This window comes from Anser anser, assembly GCF_964211835.1.
Source record: "Anser anser genome assembly, chromosome: 4".
NCBI lineage: Eukaryota > Metazoa > Chordata > Aves > Anseriformes > Anatidae > Anser > Anser anser.
The window spans coordinates 77,296,644-77,314,839 of NC_139724.1; the positions used below are offsets into that span (position 1 = coordinate 77,296,644).

An 18,196-nucleotide genomic window follows, 5' to 3' on the forward strand; every position below is an offset into this window, starting at 1 on the left:
GGATGGTTTGTTTAAGCAGTTTGGAGGCGCGCTGTAGCCCTGGGGGTGGCAAATTGGGCAAAGAGCAGCTGCTGGGAGGAGGTCAGTGGAAAACGCGGTGGGCTCCAGCTGAATGCCATGCAGGGAGCGCAGTCAGATCCAGTGCCTGTTTTGTGCCTGCCATCCATCATGTAAACAATACAGAAGAAACCAGATGTTTCGAACGAGGCGATAACTAACTGGCTAGGCGTAATTTTACACTTCCCCTCCTGCCTCCGCTGATCCCTGTGGTCCTTGGTCCCCAGGAGCCTTGGATAAACAGATAAGCATGAATCGTGGAAGTGGGGCTGGCCAGAGGGGTTACAGGGAGCTTAGTTAGTTCTTCACACAGCTCTCTTTGCTTCTCTGCGTGGCTCAGTACAGAGCAGGCAGTCTATAGCTCATCCAACTGTTTTTCTTCTGTTTATGGGAACAGTGAGGGGCTTACCCGTTGACAGATGTGGGGTGGGGAGCTAGAGCTGATCACAGTGCTGTGAACTTTTGAAGGGAATCCACATGCTGCTCGATTCCCTCGTTCTGGGTAGTGTTTCCAGGGTCTGGTTCTAAGAACTGCATCTTTTTTTCTTTCCTTTATTGGACTGGTTCATTTTGAAACAAATAGAAGTTGAAAGCCACATTTAAGAAATATTTGAACCCTTGGCTTTTTTTTTCCCCTCTCCTTCTTTCTTTGTCTGGATTTGATGGCTTCATTCACCAAACGCAGCACAACATATTAAATATTTCTGTGTCTGCACCCGGTCTCACTTATCCATCATTTCGTGATGGCCAGCGGGGGGCTCGGCTACTGGTGTGAGTCTCAGGTTTGGAGCGCACAACCTCGGAGGAGCAATAGGTTTTGCATTCTGGGTGAATAAGCTCGGCTCTTCCAAGGTAGACAAAAAGAGTTATGTGCTGTTTGCTGCGTGATGTTTATAAAATGAACGGGAGCGTTTGCCAAACGCAGAGTCTGTGACCGTTAACTGGAGCTGGAAATGGGGAGCGCAGCGCGGTCCAAACCCAGAGGAGTGACCGTGCTACCAGCAGAGAGAAGAGATGCAGAGAAACCTTTCATCTTCCATTGTCCAGAACTTAAGGAAATGACAGAAAGAACTTTTTTTCTCAAGCGTCTGGGACACACAAGGCTGCTCGTTGGAAAGTGATGAGAAAAATCCAGAATGAGAAAATCTGCCAGACCCTGGGAGAAAGGATGCAGATAGCTGTGTGTGGGAGCCTGTCAGTGAGCAAGTCGTGAATCCTGCTGACAAATGAATGCCAGGGCCCAGACGCGGCGTGGAGGCTGTGTGCCTTCGGGGTACCTCCCATTTCTGGGGGCCTCCGAAGGGATCTGTCTCACTTACCCACGGGTCACTTGGTCTCCAGCAGTAGAAAGGAGAATATTTCATCCTGCTTGTGGCCGAGAAGCCTCTGTAGGGCTGTGCCCTTCCAAGCAGGACCTGGCCTTTTCCAGAAGGGAAAAAAATTCAACTGTGAACCTATAGTTTATTGAAATGCCCCATTCCCAGTTGGCAAGCGTTCCTGGTTCACTGCTGCAGTGGTCCCGTGGGGTGGCCGATAAGAGGCGTTCGTGTAAGAAAAATCAGACCGGTTCTCAAAACTCCGGCTCGTGCAGCGGTTTGGGGCATCGCTGCCTTGCAGCCGGCGGTGGGGAGCCTTGCGGCGCGGCGCCAGGCGGCTCAGCTTCACTCGCAGCGATTGCGGCTCCGCACGGCTGCACTTTGCTCTGCCCCCACGTGTTTCGGGCTTTGTTTTCGGCAGGCAGGCGGGGACCCCATCAATGAACACCCGCTGTTCCCGCAGGCCACGTTTTAGCTTCTTCTGGTTCAACAAACAATGTCCTGAAATACAACAAACCCCCAATGTGTGTTTATTCCTCTGGTTTAATTTCTGGCTCTCTGCGCACTCTTAAGTTTCCCTCCGGAGAGGATTGCGTTTTATTGCACATAGCTTTTCATACCTCACCGGGGCATAAACGCTGACCGGGTTACGGGGTTAATCCGGTTAACTTCTGGTGTTCCTAACAGGACAGGCAGCCCTGGGTTAAAATAACTTCCCCGTGGACCTGCCCGGAGTTTAGGCAAGAATTATTTTGAATGGGGATTTGAGCGTCAGGTTATTTCAGTGGCGCTAGCACATTGCTTAGGACTAAACACTGTTTCCCACCCTAACCTTCAGGGTGTAAATGGTGTAGGTGTTTGTGAACGGGATTAACCGTGAGTAGAGTCAGCTCGAGTTGCCTTAATTCACCCCCACAGGGGACCGTGACCCCGTGGGGTGGCAGTCTTTTGGCATGTGCTGCTTGCTGAAACCCTGCGAGCAAAACCTGTTGGGGGGGGAAGCCCGTTTATGTCTGAACAAACTCTTGCAGGAGGGCCCCCGTGGGGCATGTTCCAGCGAATAGGCAAACGGGTGCCCTCTTCCCAAAGGGGAAAGACTGAAAATATTTGAGAAAAATGGTTTGGACAGTTTCCCGCTTAGTTTCCCATTTAGCATCTCCCGTCAGGTTACTCAGCCCGTTTAAAATGACCCGTTACCGTGCTTCGTTGGCACGATGGCAGTCGTGCTGTTGTGCAGAGAGGTCAGGGAAGTGTTTGGTACCTTGCCTAAGGCCATTGCTGGGCCTGACCGAGATGTAAAAGCGTGGGTCCTGGATAAAGGAAGGAGCGTTGGGGGTTCTTGCAGTCTAAGGCTTCATCTTAAGTCGTTAAGGTATATTCCTTTATAGCGGGGAAATCACTTATTGTCAGCATTGCAAAGCTCGTGGACGCCAGTGGTCCAACAGGAGCTGCAGAAGAAGGAGGGACCTCACAGAAAAAGTGTCCTTTGGTCCCGTTAGGTGGGGTTGTATTGGGATTGTTTTCACCTCTATCTAAATAAAAAGGTTCCTTGGGTGGGAAGTGTTTTTCAGTGGTGCTTATCAGCTTTTGAAGAGCTGGGAGGAAGGTGGGGTCTGAGTGCTTGTGCCGCAAGAAATCTGAGCACTCCTGTACTCAGGGTACATCGAACAGATTAACAAGTATCCCCGTGAGTAGCACATACTGGCACGTGCTGGATAGCAGTCTGTCAGCCTGCGGTACGTTACATATTCTCATCTCCATCCTACTGTTTTACAAGACCTCGCTGTTCAGGGGCCACCCAGTCTTTGAGGCGACAAAGGTGAGGCTGCTGCAGCCCTGGGCCCGAGCAGTCGCGAGGTGAGGGCACACACGTGGACATCGACACACGGCACGTACATCGACACACGGCTGGCTGCACGGGTCGGGTACATGCCCCATACCTCACCCAGTAACCCCCCTGCTCCGTGGGGTGCTCCGGAGACACCCCCTGCCCCCCTTGGGGAGGTCTTGGGGACAACGGAGCAGGCACGTGGGCGAGAGCCGTGCTGGGCTCAGCTGGTGCAGGCGACTCGTTGCCCAGCTGGGCCCTGGCTGTGCATCAGGGCTCTGAGCGAGGAGCTGCTGCTCCCAGCCAGGACTGCCGTCACAGTGTTCCTCTGCTTCCCTGTTTGGGAAGGAAAATGGTGCTTTTATGGTCACCTGGGTGCCAAGATCTATATTGCTTCAAACGGAGCTGAAGTTCTTAGACCTATTGAATTATTTATGCACAGTGCACGTTTTTGAGTGGAAATGGGGTGGAAAGAGCTGTTATTTTTTTTTTTTTCCTGCATCTGCTTTGCTTGCTTTCCCCAGACACTACCCTGCGCTGAAGACCCTGGAGCACCTTGAGCACACCTACCTGCCTCAGGTGAGCCACTACCGCTTCTGCAAGATCATGGTGGATAATATCCCAAAGCTGCGCGAGGAGATAAAGGAAGTTTCCATGTCAGACCTCAAGGATTTCCTGGAGAGTATCCGTAAGCACTCCGACAAGATTGGGGAGACAGCAATGAAACAGGTAAGGACTCCTTCTCTTTGGTGGAGGGGAAGCTGTTCTGGAAGGAGTTTCACAGTCACGTTGAGTTCTGTCTTTCCAATGCCAAGGCAGTAAAGGCTTCACAGCAACTTTAAGGTGTAAAAGCTTTTGTTCTGTAATTGCTGCTGGCGCTTATTTTCTAATTTTTACCCTATTGAAAAATGGCGGTTTGTTTTTGTCGTCATCTTCTCCCACCTGTACTTTGCCATGGACTCTTGGCAGCCCCGCAGCCTGGGAGGTGCAGGGGCTGCGGATTCCTGTTTTCCACGCAGCAGAGTGGGGGAGTTTGTGCTGCCCTGCCTGGGGAGAACTGGAGGAGCTGGGGATATCGGTGCAGACTTCCCAGGTTCAGAGTAAAGTAATAGAAGTACCCATTTTTTTGCATCTTAACCTCATTCTCAAATGTTGGGTAGACTTTTATTGTGGCTTGCTTGTACTTGCCTAGCAGTCGATGTCTGCAAAAGATGAACCTGATTAATTGAACATAGCCATGCTTGTATTAAAATGGAATTGCCTTGTCTCAAACTTCTTTAATATTCTACTTTTGAATTTCAGTAAGGTTTTTCTTATCACATCTGGAGAGCATTGCTCATGGTGTCTGTGAAAACAAACTTTTTAATGAAATTCAAATCCACTGGTAATGAAATGTAACCTCGAGACGTATTTCCTCTGATAGCGATTGACTGATCGGGGTGGTTGATTTATGGGGAAGATTCTTGCCATAACTTTTCACAAGATGATATATGACTTATAAACACTGTCCTTTCTGTAAAATGTACTAGCTCGAGGATTTCCATTAACTGATTTCATCTATAATGTGTCTACTCCCTTGTTGTCTTCACAGTCTCTCTCTAGTATTTTGGGAAAGCAAACCCTTACATTACGTAATAGAGCTCTGAAGATTTGCCGTTACGTTTCTTACAGTTCAGCAAACATTTTTCTTAGTTGTTGCATAAATCAAATGAGGTTCTCTGAATCTGCTGAAAACGTCTGGTGATCTGGGCATCCTGTCGTGGAGCCAGACGTGCCTGGTGGCAATGCCTGTGACGGCTCCAGGCATTACTGTGCTGAATTTACCTGAGACAATGGTTTCCAGAACAGTTGGTTACAAAAAAAAAAAAAAAAATTAAAAAAAAATTGTGGCAGACAAACTTTTAAGCAGATTATTCTTTGGTTTCTGGGGCTCTGGACAGAAAGGAAGAAGTTCAGGTTGTCTCTTGGTACCCAATTAGTGCAGCAACTGTGCTACTTTAAATAAATAAATAATTCTTTATATCCCAGTAAGGATATTCACCAATTACAGAGACGTAAGAGGTTGCAGATGTCTTCTCTTTTTATTTTCCAGTTTTGTCACTGGGACACTGGGAGGGTGAGGCTGGGTATCTGGCCCTCATAGGACCGCAGCTGGTGGCTTTGGGCAGGGAGAACCTGCCGGGAGAGGTCACAGGTGGACGTTCAGCCACATTTTTTTGCTGCTTGGACAGACCAGTTTTGAGAAATTTGTCATTTAAAAAAACAGCAGGAGGCTGGAAATAAGGGAGGGGGAAAAAAGTTGGGTCTTCATCCAGCGGGTGGTGGAGCTTTGGAGCTCCTTGTGCAAAACTTGCATGGCTTCCAGGAGGAACTGGGCAAGTGGTTTCAGCGGGTTCCTGCGGGGTCGCTACCTGAGCAGACCGTCCGGGGCTCAAGAAGTGCCTGGAGTGACAACAGCGAGAAGCTGGGAGAAGGTTTGGGGAAAGAGCAATATTTATTTGCCTTGTTCTTGTCCTGTGGTGGGGCTTGGTCTTGCAGTACTGCATTATCTGAGCTCCTGGTCGGAGCCAGCAAGTGGTTGTGCGGCTGAATGAAACCCCCAAAGAGCGTGAGCTTTCCTCCCATAGCAACTCTTGCTTCCTTTTCCTCCGTGATGTTTAGGTGTTAAGGTTTTTCTCTACGCTTAGCCTTTTGTTGCTCGTTGTCTATTCCCCCTGCTAATATTGTCTGCTTTCCCTAAGCTGGTTATTTGTTCTCCAGCTGTGGATAGCCTCTCGGCTAGGGCTGTGGCCCCTGCTTGGACCTCAGTTAAACGTCTGTTCCTGCTCCTTGCCGTCGGTTTTCCACTTAGAGACTTGCAGAAGTCCTTCATCTTTCACCATCTGCTGAGTTCCAGCCATTTTGGACCTTAAGGATTTCCAAACTGAGGTCTGATTGTGATGATTTTTCCTTTTGTTCGTTGATGCTGCCAGCACCTCTGTGATCAGAGCTTCAGTCTCTGAATGTATCTAACAAAAAATATTTAAGTGGAAAAGGTGTTTTTCTTTCTTTCACGTAGATGCTAATGAAATATAAAGTAAGTTGGGCTTTTGCGAGCAGCATCACAAAACATCTCGATGTTTTTAGCATTGTCTGGCAAACATTTCCAGTCTCACCCACATCCCAGTTTTCTGCTCTTGGGTGAGAGCCGGGTGCAGGCTGCAGCAGGGCTTTCCTTCGCCCTCCGTGGACCGTGGCTATCTCCGAGGGAGGGCTCGCCAGCTCCTCAGCAGAAAATAAGTGCCGTTCCCACCCAGCAGCTTGGAGAGGAAGGTAAACTCGCTGCGTCCAGTTGCAAACGCGGAGCTGGAAGCGGTGCCGGAATTTGAGCGACGTGCTAGGTTTATTCCTGCCGAAAGCATCACGGGCTGCTCGAACGCCGAGAAGCGATGAGGAGCTGAAGCTTTCCGAGCCTCCTGTCGCATGGGGTCACTTCACGTCGCCGTGCTGAAAGCGCAGGGCAGGGCTTCCTCTGCCAGAATCACCAGTATCACTTCTTGCATCACTGGGCCTTTTTCCTCGGTCTGCTGGCTGTGATTGATAGCCGCTCTGGAGCGGAGCGGAGCTGGCAGGAGGCCTGGGAGAGTCGGGGAACTGCGATTGGCAGCTAAATGCATTCGGTTTAAATTAGCATCATATAAATTCTTTTAAAATTGTTTGATTTCACCAGCGGGAATGGAATAGGGGCTGATACAATGGGGAAAGGAAATCGTGTTTTTGTAACATTACAAATCTGAGGCTGATGATGACAAGAGCTGAAAATTTCATTTTGTGATAATCAGAATGATCTGTCTCGGAGTGCTCGGAGCCGTGGCTGCGTTTCTGGCCGGCAGGCAAGGATGCGGGGAGTTCGCTGGCCCCTCTCTTGGACAGGAAAGCCGCCGTGGGGTGAAGTCAAGTGAGACGGTCCCGGGGTCAGCCGAACGCGGGGAACAGTGCGCCGAGAAACCCTATATCCTCAGAGCACAAATGATGAGTTCTCATTGACTCCTTTCCTCGTTTTTTTCAGCCTGAGTTTTATTACCTGTGCTTCTGGGGGGATCTGCTTTGTTCCAGCCCGTGTGCTTAATTACACGGCTCTGGAGCAGCTGGAAGTAGCTCTGCGCATTTGAACTCGTTTTGGACTTTGGCCCTGTGAACCTGTGTGTGTGTTTTGTTTTTGTTGTTCTGTTTTTTTTTTAAAGAGCCGAGCTCTGGGCTTTGCCAGGAGTGAATTACATCTTATTAACACTTGCTGATATCCGGAATGCGGTTTTATTATCTAGCTTAACGGCTGAAATATGCAAGGCATGTGGAAGAGGTCACTTAAGATGGTGCTGCGCGCAGAGTATCGAGGGTAAGCCGTGAGTGCTGCTACACAGGGGGCCAAGAATAACCAATCCAAAAGCCATTATCGGATAAAGTTTGTCAGGACAGCCAAAGCGCTCAGCATGCCTTTCAAATAGATGGAGGCAACCCAGCATTTTTTATAGCCTCGCTAGGATGCGCTCTCAGAGCTGCTGTTTTAAGAGGTGGCGACGCAGTACAAGCTTCAAGGGCTTGGTGTGCCAGCCGTGCTTTTTTCGGGAGCTGTTTGCTCTTCTTGGCAACAGGTATTGGAGTCTGTGTCACTTTTGAGTGGTATAATGCGAGGTTTACGTAGATATTTTTCCTGCGGTGGCAGAAAAATACCAACTCAGCAACGTGAGCGTATACACAGGCTTAAGAATGAGGCAAAAAACTGCAGTGATGTGCGTAAGTAATGCTAAATGTTAAAACGTTAATGTCCTTCTGTCGGAATGCAGTTGTCACCTCCAGCTGAAGACGATGAAGCACTTCACGTGGTTTAACAGCAGCTCTGTACAAAAGGCAACCGGTTCTCTGAAATGAGAGACAGCCAGTTCTCTGAAAGGAGTTATTTCATCTGGGGTATGAACGACTTCCCTAGCTTCACGCGCCGTCCCTGCAGGTCACGGGTGAGCGGAGAACTGTGGCAGAGCACGGAGTGCTGTGCACCTCCTCTGCTCTGTACCGTGGGCTTTCGAGCCTCAAAACTGGCTGGGTGTGGATGACTGAACAGCAGGCGGGGCTGTGCTGCTGGCCCTGCACTGATGTGCCTGATACGCGTAGGAGCGTTCAGTAGCGCAGGTAGCAGCGGCCTTACAAAGAAAAACGTTGTGGAGGAAGAGGAGCCTTTACTTTTGTCTGTCACCGCTGGGGATGACAGCGGCTAAAAGGCATTCCCTGTGACCGCAGGGATGTTGGCGCTGTGCGATCGCGAGGCCGTGGTGAGGCTGCCGAGCAGCCAGCTGTGTGCTGCAGCGTGGTCGGTGTGTCTGGATTCATGCTGAATTCTAACCTCGAGGTGCCCAGGTTTGCGGCGGCACGTTTGGGGATTTTGCAGGTTTCTTTGCAGGGTTTGCTCTGTGCTGCTGGTGGTTCTTGCGATTGTAACTGAGCCTTCACGTGCGTTTTTGCCAGCAGTACACAGAAGCAGCTATCTGCTGGTGGCAAGTCCTGAGAATCTGCTGGTGGTTTTTCAACACTTCTTAATTTTGAATGCATAAAAATATGCAATAAAGATGCTCCCGTGTAATTTTGGTAAAAAATAAATTGGAAGGTTGGATTTTTTTTTTTTAAAAAGCTGCTGCTCTGCACAGTGTTCGTGGGGAAGAAAAATGGATTGCACTCAGCTCCTTGGCTGCTTCAAGCGCGCTTCCAAGCACTTCCCTTACCGTTGGGTGCCAGCAGGGGGTTTTGCAAGGACAGCTCCCTTCCTGCCCAGCGGTGCCCCTTTCCCATCTCAGCCACTATGAGTTGATCTCCTTCAGGATGGCGGTGACCGAGGGGTTCTGTGGGCGGTGGGGAGTTGAGGGACCAGTGATTCCTGGCCTTGGAGGGGACACGAGGGACAGCAGGGGGATGTGCTGCAGCTTCAGCCTGGTGGCACGTGCCGCAGAAGGGCGTGAGAAGGACGAAGGGGAGGTAGGTGGTACGGAAAGCGGGGAAAGCAGGGGGGAGCTCGGCCTGCAAAGGTCGCCCATCACCGAAAACACACCTCGGTCGCGCAGCTTCACCAGCACGCTGTACCCAGAAGAGGAGGCGATGCCGGTGGCACGTGTCCCCCGGGGCAGGGTGCTGTGGTGCCCCGGAGGGACCGCGTCCCCCAGGCTGAGCCCACTCGCAGCAGGGCTACCCCGCTGCAGGTTGCTTCGGCAGCAGCCAGAAATCCGAGGGAGCTCTGTCAGGCAGCTTGTTGGAACTGCTGGTGATAAGTAGAGACGTGGCGTGCGGCGGCTTCAGCCTTGTTGGGAAATCCTGTCCCGGCCCCGCTCCTCGTCGTAAATGCAAACACATGCACGCCACCCCCAGCCACGAGAGCGCAGCGGCTCCCTGCGCGGCGGGGGGCAGAAGGACGTTTTCTCAGACTCCAGATACTGCCTGGTGGCCTTTTGATGGCCCGAAAAAACGCTTGAAAACGCAGCCTGGGCAGTGTTCTTAATTATCCCTATCTCTGGAAGCTGGGAACTTTACGTAATCTGCTGCGGCGCGTATGGGAATCGTTTGTGCTCTGGGTGCATATTTTGGAGCAAATGAGATTTAACTGCCTGTCTGTGGCTGCGCTGCGCGGGGAGCGACCTTCTGCTGGGTGTCGGTGCCCCGGCAGAGCCCACGCTCCCCAAAAGTCTCCTGTGTTTGAAATGGAGGCTCCCCTGCCACGTGGGCTGCGTCCACCAGATCCGAGCCCGAGGTTTCTCGTGCTGCTCGGAAGATCCCCGCGTTTGCCTGCCCCGTAGGCTGGGGTTTCAGTGCCGACTCCCAAAAGCACCCTTGAGATCTGAGCCTCCGGCCCTTCCGAGCGGTGCCTCTGGTGCCAAGGGTTTTCGTTAGCCAAAAAAAAAAAAAAGTAAAATAAAGTAGTTTAATAAAAGCAAGGGAAATTTATAGCCCCGGCTGCAGGAAGGGGGGAACCTTCTGCAGGGGTCTGCCTGATGGCTGGGAGCGGGGTGCCCGTTTACATGGCGGCAGTCGGGGTGAGCAGGTAGCCTTTTCCCCTTCTGGGCAGGTTTGTGAAGCAGAAGCTTATTTTCTAGCAAAATCGTGTAACGAGACTTCCCTAATCTTTGATGCTATTGCTCGTCTGCTCGTTATATGAAAGTATTACGGAAGGAAATGTATCTTCGAGGGCTGTTTGGGTTAGAAGGCTGGTGGTCTCAGCTTGCAGGTTTGGGGGAAGAAGCTCATAAAACAGGCAAACTGGATGAAGTGGGTGAAGCAGCAGGAACGGGGAGGCTTTGGTGTCGGGGAGAAATGATTAACGCTGATCACTGCCGCTGTTAAACCTGCGTGAGCTCCGAGATGCTTTCATGTGCCTTCATCCTCTTTTTTTTTCTTTTTGTTAGAAGCTTCTAATGTTGTGTGTTCATACCCACCCTCTATCCCCGCTCCCCAAGAAAGAGATGGATAAATCGGACTGAATCCTTCAAGCTATTTATCCGCAGCATCTCCTGCTTAACCTCTTTGGAAACATAGAGTTGAACAGTAAAAAGGTTTTTGTTTTGCCCGAGGTTAGAAGTGCAGGCACATCTTTAATAACTCACTACTCTTCACTAGGGCTTGCCACTGAAAGCTTTTTTCCTAGCAGCACGTTGGACACCATCCCCACGCTGACTGCGTCGATCACTTGACGCTTGTCACTTAATTTGAAAGCTTTTTAAGTAAAATCGTGGGGACGTGTCGGCCTCCCCCTGCTGCATTCGCCACCCTAATCCACCTGCTCTTTGCTCGAATCAGAGGCGATCTTAGTGGTTTTGGGAGATAAAACGTGCTCTTTGTAGACAACTGGGGACAACCTAGCTCTTGGAAGCAAGCTGCCAGCTGCCTCGGGTTGTCCCTGCTCTGTGTAGGATGGGGGAGCAGGGTGCAGGGGTCGCGGCTCTCTGGCAGTACGGGGGTGAGGAGGGGGCTTGGGGAGCTGTCGGGCTGCCTGCACGTGCTCCTGTGGGGGACGTGCAGGGGAGCACGTCCTTCCTCTGCCCTTAGCCTCCAGCCCATGTAGCCCCGACTTCCCTGCCCCGTTTCACGGGGCACGCGTGGATTCATCGCGGTCCTGTGTCCCCTGCTTCGCACCTTCAGCCCCGAGCTCGCCCGCGGAAACCAAAGCGGCCCCGAGGAGCTCTCGCACGGCCGGAGGATGCTCGGCTGCGTGCAGGAGGGGCGAAAACCGAGGAAGACGAAGGAAAAGATGTGAAGGGTTTGGAGAACTGGAAAAACCTTATTTTTTTTTTTTGAAGCGGATCCTGGAGCGAACCGTCCGGCCAGGAGCTTGAGGTTAAACGTGATCCCTCGACTTCCCGGCGCGCGTGGGAGCGCGGGGGCCGCGGCAGCCCGACGAGCTCGGGTTCGGAACACAGGGTCGGGGCGGATGGGGCGGCCGTGGGTGGGAAAAGCGGGCGAAGGCGGCAACAAGGATGTCTGCCGGGGTGGACCCGGGGCCAGCAGCACACGTGGGTCATGGTGGAGAGGTGGTGATAGGGGTATTTGCAGATGTAAGCACGTTCCTGTTCCCCGGTGCGCTTTGTTTGAGGTCTTCGTGCTTCCTCGTGCTTCAGCTCTCCTCCTTCCCACATCACATAATTTGAGTGCAAATGTGCTTATTAGCATAAAAGGACTTTTCATGCTAACGTTTCCTGGCTTTCTGCAGAAGGTTTCTCTGTTTACTTAAGAGGAATTCTCTGCCTTTAAGTCTCCATTTACAATTTATACCCTATAGGAGCTTTATTAATAACTGGGTATTCCTCTGAATTCTTTTTATGACCTCAAAAATGAAACTGCTAAATCAAGGGCCTTTTTTATTTCACCACGTGTATGAGTAATGGCCACAGGGGCCGTGCTATCCCCCGCAGCGTATCCAGCCTGCGCTGCGGACATGGCCACCTCGTAAAACCCAAAGTTTAACTACAGGGCAGCCGTGTGCTGGAGCGGCTTTTTGTGTGGTTGCCTTTTAAGACTGTTTCAAACGCTTGACATCCAGAGATGTTCCTTGAAATTCATCCTTTATCTTCCAGCTCTTAGGAGACGTGGTACAATACACGAAGCTTGAAAGAGCGGTGCCAAGCCGAGGCGCGAGCAGCTCTTGCTCCTTCTTTGGAGCCCGTTAGTAACCCGTTAGTAACTGCTTTACTTTTTTTTGCATTGTAGCTGGGAAAAGAGGTGCCGTTTAAACTTTTTCTATTCGCCCCGGACTGCAGGCATTCGGCGCTGTAATTCTCACTGATCTCGCCTGGTTTTAATTACGTAGCCCGAGAGCTGCTCAAAGGGAGGCGCTGCCTGGTGCGCCGGCGGCCCGTGGCCGTGCCAGCTTTGGAGGTGAGCCAGCACGGACCGACCTCAGACCCGTAAATGTGGGTGCTGTGGTGGCTGTGGCATACGCCACGTGTGGGGAGGACGTGGAGGAGCACGGGGACCTGGGCAGGACGGCCGGGTTGGGGTGTTGGTGGGGATCAGGCTGGCTCAGAGCACTGGGGATTGCCCCCGGCAGGATGCTGCTGCCTGGGATGGTGAATTCTTCAGCTTGTGTTTAGATGGCTTGGGCTCATCGTAACGTAGCTGCTCATAAACCTTCTGAGTTAACCAATTTTTCCCTTTTTTTTTTTTTTTTTAATTCCTCGAGTGGTTTTGGTGACAGGTTCCTGCGTGGCGTGGTTGGAGGATGGCTCTGTACTTGCCGCGGCTGCTGAGCGCTCGGCCGTGCACTCGTGGCAGGGGAGCCCAGGGGTTTGGGAGCCTGGGCGCTCCTGGGGTTGGTGTACGTTCCCAGAGCTGCTTCCCGAGGTGTGAAACACCTTGTGGACGTGGCAAACCACGAACACCGCTGTAAAACGGTTCTGGCACTGCGTGCGAGGTGACACCGTCGTGTCGGGACCAGGTTTTCCTGCTTCTGGGTGCTGTGGCTCATCCAGTCCCGGCACGATCCCCGAAGCCAGCCGCTGCCCACGTATTTTGGAACTCGGCCGTTTCTCCAGGTGACCAAGGCTTTGCTGCAGCCGCTCAGCAGCAGGACGCCACCCCGCACGGTAAGCTGCCGGTCGCACAGAGCACCCCGCAGGGGCTGGCCTGGCGGCACCGTTCCCAAATCCCAGCCACCTCCTCTCGGCGTGTGGGCCGTGACCCGTCCGCAAGCGATGGGGAAGGGCAGGGGTCGTACGAAACGATGTCAATTCACCAGGGGGTTCCGGTATTGGGGTTGCTAATGAGGCACAATCGCGTTTGTAGGGCCGTATCTGTAGGGTTGAGGCCCAGCGGCTGAGTTCTCAGGGAGAGGACTGGAGGCTGTGCCGTGCGGCGTGCCCTCTGAGTGACACTCCCGTGCAAATTGCAAACGGGTGTATGCGGAAATCACCAAGTGAAACCCTTCAGCAACCCAAGACTTCCTTTAGTTCCATTTTTTTCTTTTTTTTTTTCTTTTCTTTCCCTTTTTCTTTTTAAATACGAAGTTCTGCTGACAGGCTCAGGTCATTTAAGCCTCTCAACATATTCTTCTAATTCGCGTATATAGCAAATGTAGAACAGCTTTCAGTTGTGGATAAAAATGCACTTCAGTTACTCCCCGGACAGATCGGCTTTGTTTCTCTCCCCGTCTCCTCCCGAGCTGGACAAGTTCACGTGGGTGGATGAGGAAAGGATATCTCGAGCGCAGCGCTGCGTTTGTTCGACTTCAGGAGCCTCCGCGCGCTGCGATCTGGTTTGTCACTGCAGCCACAGAGTCTGACCGTGGCTCCGTCAAAGTATTTCAAAGGGTTTATTTCTGGGAGAAATCAAAATCTCCCGTGCAGCAGAGGAATACCTTCTGCAGCCGGAAAATAAATAACCGGTATAGCTCTTTAGCCCTGCAGGACGGAGGGATTTGTGATGTCTGTTACTGAGCGTGTTGGTGTGGAGAACGTGGTGGCGAAACGGTCTCCTTGCACCAGTGGGAATGAAATGTAAAGATGTAACGTGATTTCATCTGCTTTAGTCCCTCTAGATTGGAAGGAGGAAGGGGAGGCCGTGGTTTGCTTTCCCTTTGCCAGTTTGAAGGTATTCTAGGCTGGGAAAATAGATTCCCCAGATACCCGGGCATCAAAACTGCAGTGTGCTCTGTCGGTGGCACGGGCTGAGGCCACAAGTCACTGCTGACCAAAAAGAGAACCTCTCCCTGTGGTTTTTAAACGGGATGGAGAAACCAGCGCCTGTACCTGGGGGCTGCGAAAGGTGCTCCAGGGAGGCTCACGGTTTAATTGTCGCGTCCTGGGGGAAATAACACGTAAAAGGGCGCACAGAGCCGCAGCAAGAAATCTGCTGGGCTGCTGTTAGCTCACGTACGAAGGGAGGCTTTGATGCAAATGCTTGGATGCCCTTTTGCTGTTCACTCACTGCAGAGTTTGCACGGCAGTGGCACTCTGAAGGATGTCACTGCAGTACAGTGGCCAGAGGGGCTCTGATTTTGCTGCTATGGATACGTTTGAGGGGGTTTGCTAACTTCCATCAGTGGAAGATGCAGCACATAGTAGCTTTTTTTTTTTCCCTGCTGGAAGTAGCTATTTATGCACAGTTCTTCCTACCGTGCAAGCAGGATAGGTAGAAATAAATCCTGCCAGGGCTCATTAAATAAAGCTTGCGATGATCTTCAGCTGGGAGCTGACCTCGGTCTGGGCGTCTCACGGCAGGAGCGAGACTGAGCTCAGTCCCAGCCCCTGGAGCGGTGCCTGCAGCGCCCCGAGACCTGGGCGCTGTGTGATGACAGGAGCCCCCGGGCTCGGAGGGATTCAGGCCCTGGGGCTCGGCGGCCACCTCTGCGAATGGAGACGAAGCCGGTGCAAGATGCTCAGGGCAGCGCTCAGTGAGCCTTTGCGATGCGTTAGGGCAAAACTCTTCGTGACCTTATCAAGATGTTAGTTTTGCCTGGTTTTTCTTGTAAAATGATGCGTGTCGTACAGCCGGGTGGTGCTTTCTGAAGCAGGCGCTTGCCCAAGCACCTGGACGCCGTGCAGAGACGGTTTTTGTAAGGCTGGGGGTAGCGGTGTGGTGGTAGGGACAAGGCCTTAAAATAAGAAATAAGAGCTGCAGCACGTGGCCCTAAAATAGGGATGCGGCAGCTCTTGCACCTTTTCCTGGTTTTTCCTGGTCACTGGTGAATTTTTCCTTGCGTGCAGCTGGATCTGCCTCAAAAGTAATGTGTGAAAGGGTCGAGGAGGGGTAGAAATAAATAATAATAATAAAAAAATCCACCTGTTCATTTTTGTGGACTTTGAAGCCTGAACCTTCAGAGGAAAGCGAGCGCTGCGTGTAGCCGAGCTGCCTTCTTTGTGGCCCAGCTTCGCGTGCATCTCCTTTCCCTCCGGTGCTTTCAGCTCCTGCCGGGGGTCGCAGGTAGCAAAGGGGCTGAAGGTTTGCAGGAGCGGTGCGTGTCTGGGTGGCACCCGGTTTTCCAGCTCCTCCGAAGGGCTGCTCCCTGCAGCCCTGCCGGTGCCGCGCCGAGCCTCAGCGCCAGTGCCGGCTGCTGGCGGGGGCTGCTTTCTTCACAGGTTGCTGCAGCTCCGATGTTTTAGGCCCAGTTTTTGGTCGGAACACAGAAACAGATCGCAGCTCTGAATTAATTCATGCCGGAGAGGTCCAGCTGCAGTTCCTTTGAACACGGCTTTACGTTTTATAACTGCTGAAGCTTCCCGGCGCTCCCTGCTGCATCCGCCGTCGGTCTGGCTTCGCTGTGGATTCTGGCTTTGAGCTTTTCCCCTCACTTCGTAACTTCTACCATCAGCGAGAGAATTTGTAGCAGGAAACCCGCAGCAGCAGCAGTTTTGTTTGAGAGGCTGAGGGCTGAATTCCTTGGCTTAGCAATGGCTTTAATACGGAGAAAGCACCGCTTTGCCTCCCTCTGTTGCTTACAGGGCTGCCTTTGCACGTAGGGAGCTGCACGGCTTTGGCTGCTCCAGGACCACAGGCTTGGGTCGGATCAGGAAGACCAACGCAGAAACTACGGACAGGGAGTGACAAACAGGTGCTCCATGCATAGTCTGACCCCGCTTGTTGCTCCTTAACTACTCCTGGGGTAATTTTGCTTAGTTATATCTTTGGCCCCTGACAGGAACTGTTTGAAAACAGCTTTGGAAGGAGCTGGCAATGCACCGGGAGAGCCAGAGCCTCTGCGCAAGGCTTTCTCTTGCTTCCAGTTCTGTTGAAATCCTCCCCAAAGCTAACAATTTCTGCATTTCCCAATCCTCCCTATCTCCTCAGCCCTTTCCGTGACCTGGCGGACAGCGACGGTGCCGTGGGGAGGCTCGTGGTTCCCGGCGCCGGTGCCATCTGGGATTCGAGACGAGGAGCTCCTGGCCCTGGTTGGCGATGCTGCCGGTTCCGAGGCGCAAACGTCCCAGCCCTCCTTCCCTTCCGGGGGGCCTCGCGGACGCCGATGGCTCCTTTTCCTCGCTAACCTTTCCCAGCCCCTCGTCCCGCTGTTTGTAGCGCTGCTAACCCATAAAACAAGCGCCCTGGGAGTTCTCCTCCTGAGCAGACGGCAGGATAAACAAACGCCCCGCACCGCTCGCCTCGCGCTCCAGCCCCGAGGAGCCTTGTTTTCAGCTCTGACCCCGCAACCTTTCCTCTGGTTGGCAGCGTGCTGGCGTTGACAGTCGGGGTGGTTCAGCCAGAGTTGAAAGATAATTGCTGGAGGAGCAGCGGCCGGGATGGTATGCGTTATTCAGCAGGACCCCCTTGAGGCGAAGCTTTGAATCTGGTGCGCGTTTTCAAAGCATGTGTTAAACTTTATGTGATGCTGATTAAAACGGAGGGCTGCAGGGTGAATTGGCAGGGCCCCGCAGCTGCATTTGCCAAGTGACATGCAAAGAAACGTCTTGCCGCAGTATCGGGCTCGAGTACTCGTCTCGGCAGAATCGGGCTCTGCAAGGGGGAAAGCCTTTCTGGGGCTTTCCTCCCGCACGGCGCGCGCACACGAGCGCTTACAGGTCCTGTGCGAGCCCTCTGCTCGTATGGTATTTCCATCTAACCCCTTTTTATTTCCAAACCCATATGGAAATAATAGCGCTCCCCCTCCCGCCCCGTCGTGTCCCTCGGCTTGGAGTTTTCCACGGAGCAGATGTAAAAAAGCGAGAGAAGGAAGGAGGGCAGGTACGGCCCCACGGGAGCTGCGGGATGTGCGTGCCGGCCGCGGGAGGAGCAGCGCGCTCCCAACAGCACGCGATGGAAGGAGCCCGGCCCCGCCGCGGCTCCGTCTGGTTCCCTGTCTCCCCGGGGATGCGGTTTAGCGGGCTCTGATACAGCGTGGTTCAGTTATTTATTTATTTTAATGCGTGCATCTCAGCGGGGCTTAATAGCGAGGTTCGGAAGCTTCCTCTGAGACGCGCAGCAGGTTAATTTTTTATTTTAGAGGTTATCCCAGTGTGATACGGGGCATTCCCTTGGGCCACGCTTAGCTGTGCCTTAGGGGCAGAACTGGAAAGAAACCTTGCGTCCTGATCATCCCCATTTCTGCTGTTTTATGTATCCCTTGTGAGCACAGCACGTCCTGGGCAGCTCCTGCCATCTCAGGAGTATCACCCGTACTTGAGCACAAGCGGTAGCAGAGGGCAGTGCCTTCCTGTGCCCCAGGCAAACTTCGGGAAGGGTTTAGGAAGCAAATGCAGGGGGAACATCAACACCAGGAGGATGGAGAGGAAGAGCCAGGAGCAGGAACGTGCCAGAACGCATTTCTCGTGCAGGTGCTTCTGCGGTGCAGCGGGGGCTTGACCCGGATTGACGCGGGCGGGCTTTGATGAGAAAAGCACCCCCGGCTCTCAGGGCAGCACCTGCTGCTGTGTGCAAGGAAGCAGGACAGAGATGTGCACGTGGATGTAGCTGCTGAAAAGGTTTTCGTAAATCGGAGAGACCGGGCCAGTTGGTTCCCATTGTCCCTACGGTGCCGTTGTGTGCAGGTGATGCT

At 52.7% G+C, this 18,196-nt stretch overlaps 1 protein-coding gene across 5 annotated transcripts in view; it reads left to right on the plus strand.

Annotated features, from left to right (window-relative positions):
* The window catches only part of EXOC6B (exocyst complex component 6B), a 292,507-nt gene that overhangs the window by 53,278 nt on the left and 221,033 nt on the right, over positions 1-18,196 (plus strand). For all 5 annotated transcript variants that reach the window (XM_083834126.1, XM_083834124.1, XM_083834125.1 and 2 more), the window contains exon 6: positions 3,726-3,930. In XM_083834126.1, coding sequence (XP_083690252.1) covers positions 3,726-3,930 — 205 coding nt within the window. The remainder of the gene's footprint in view (positions 1-3,725; positions 3,931-18,196) is intronic.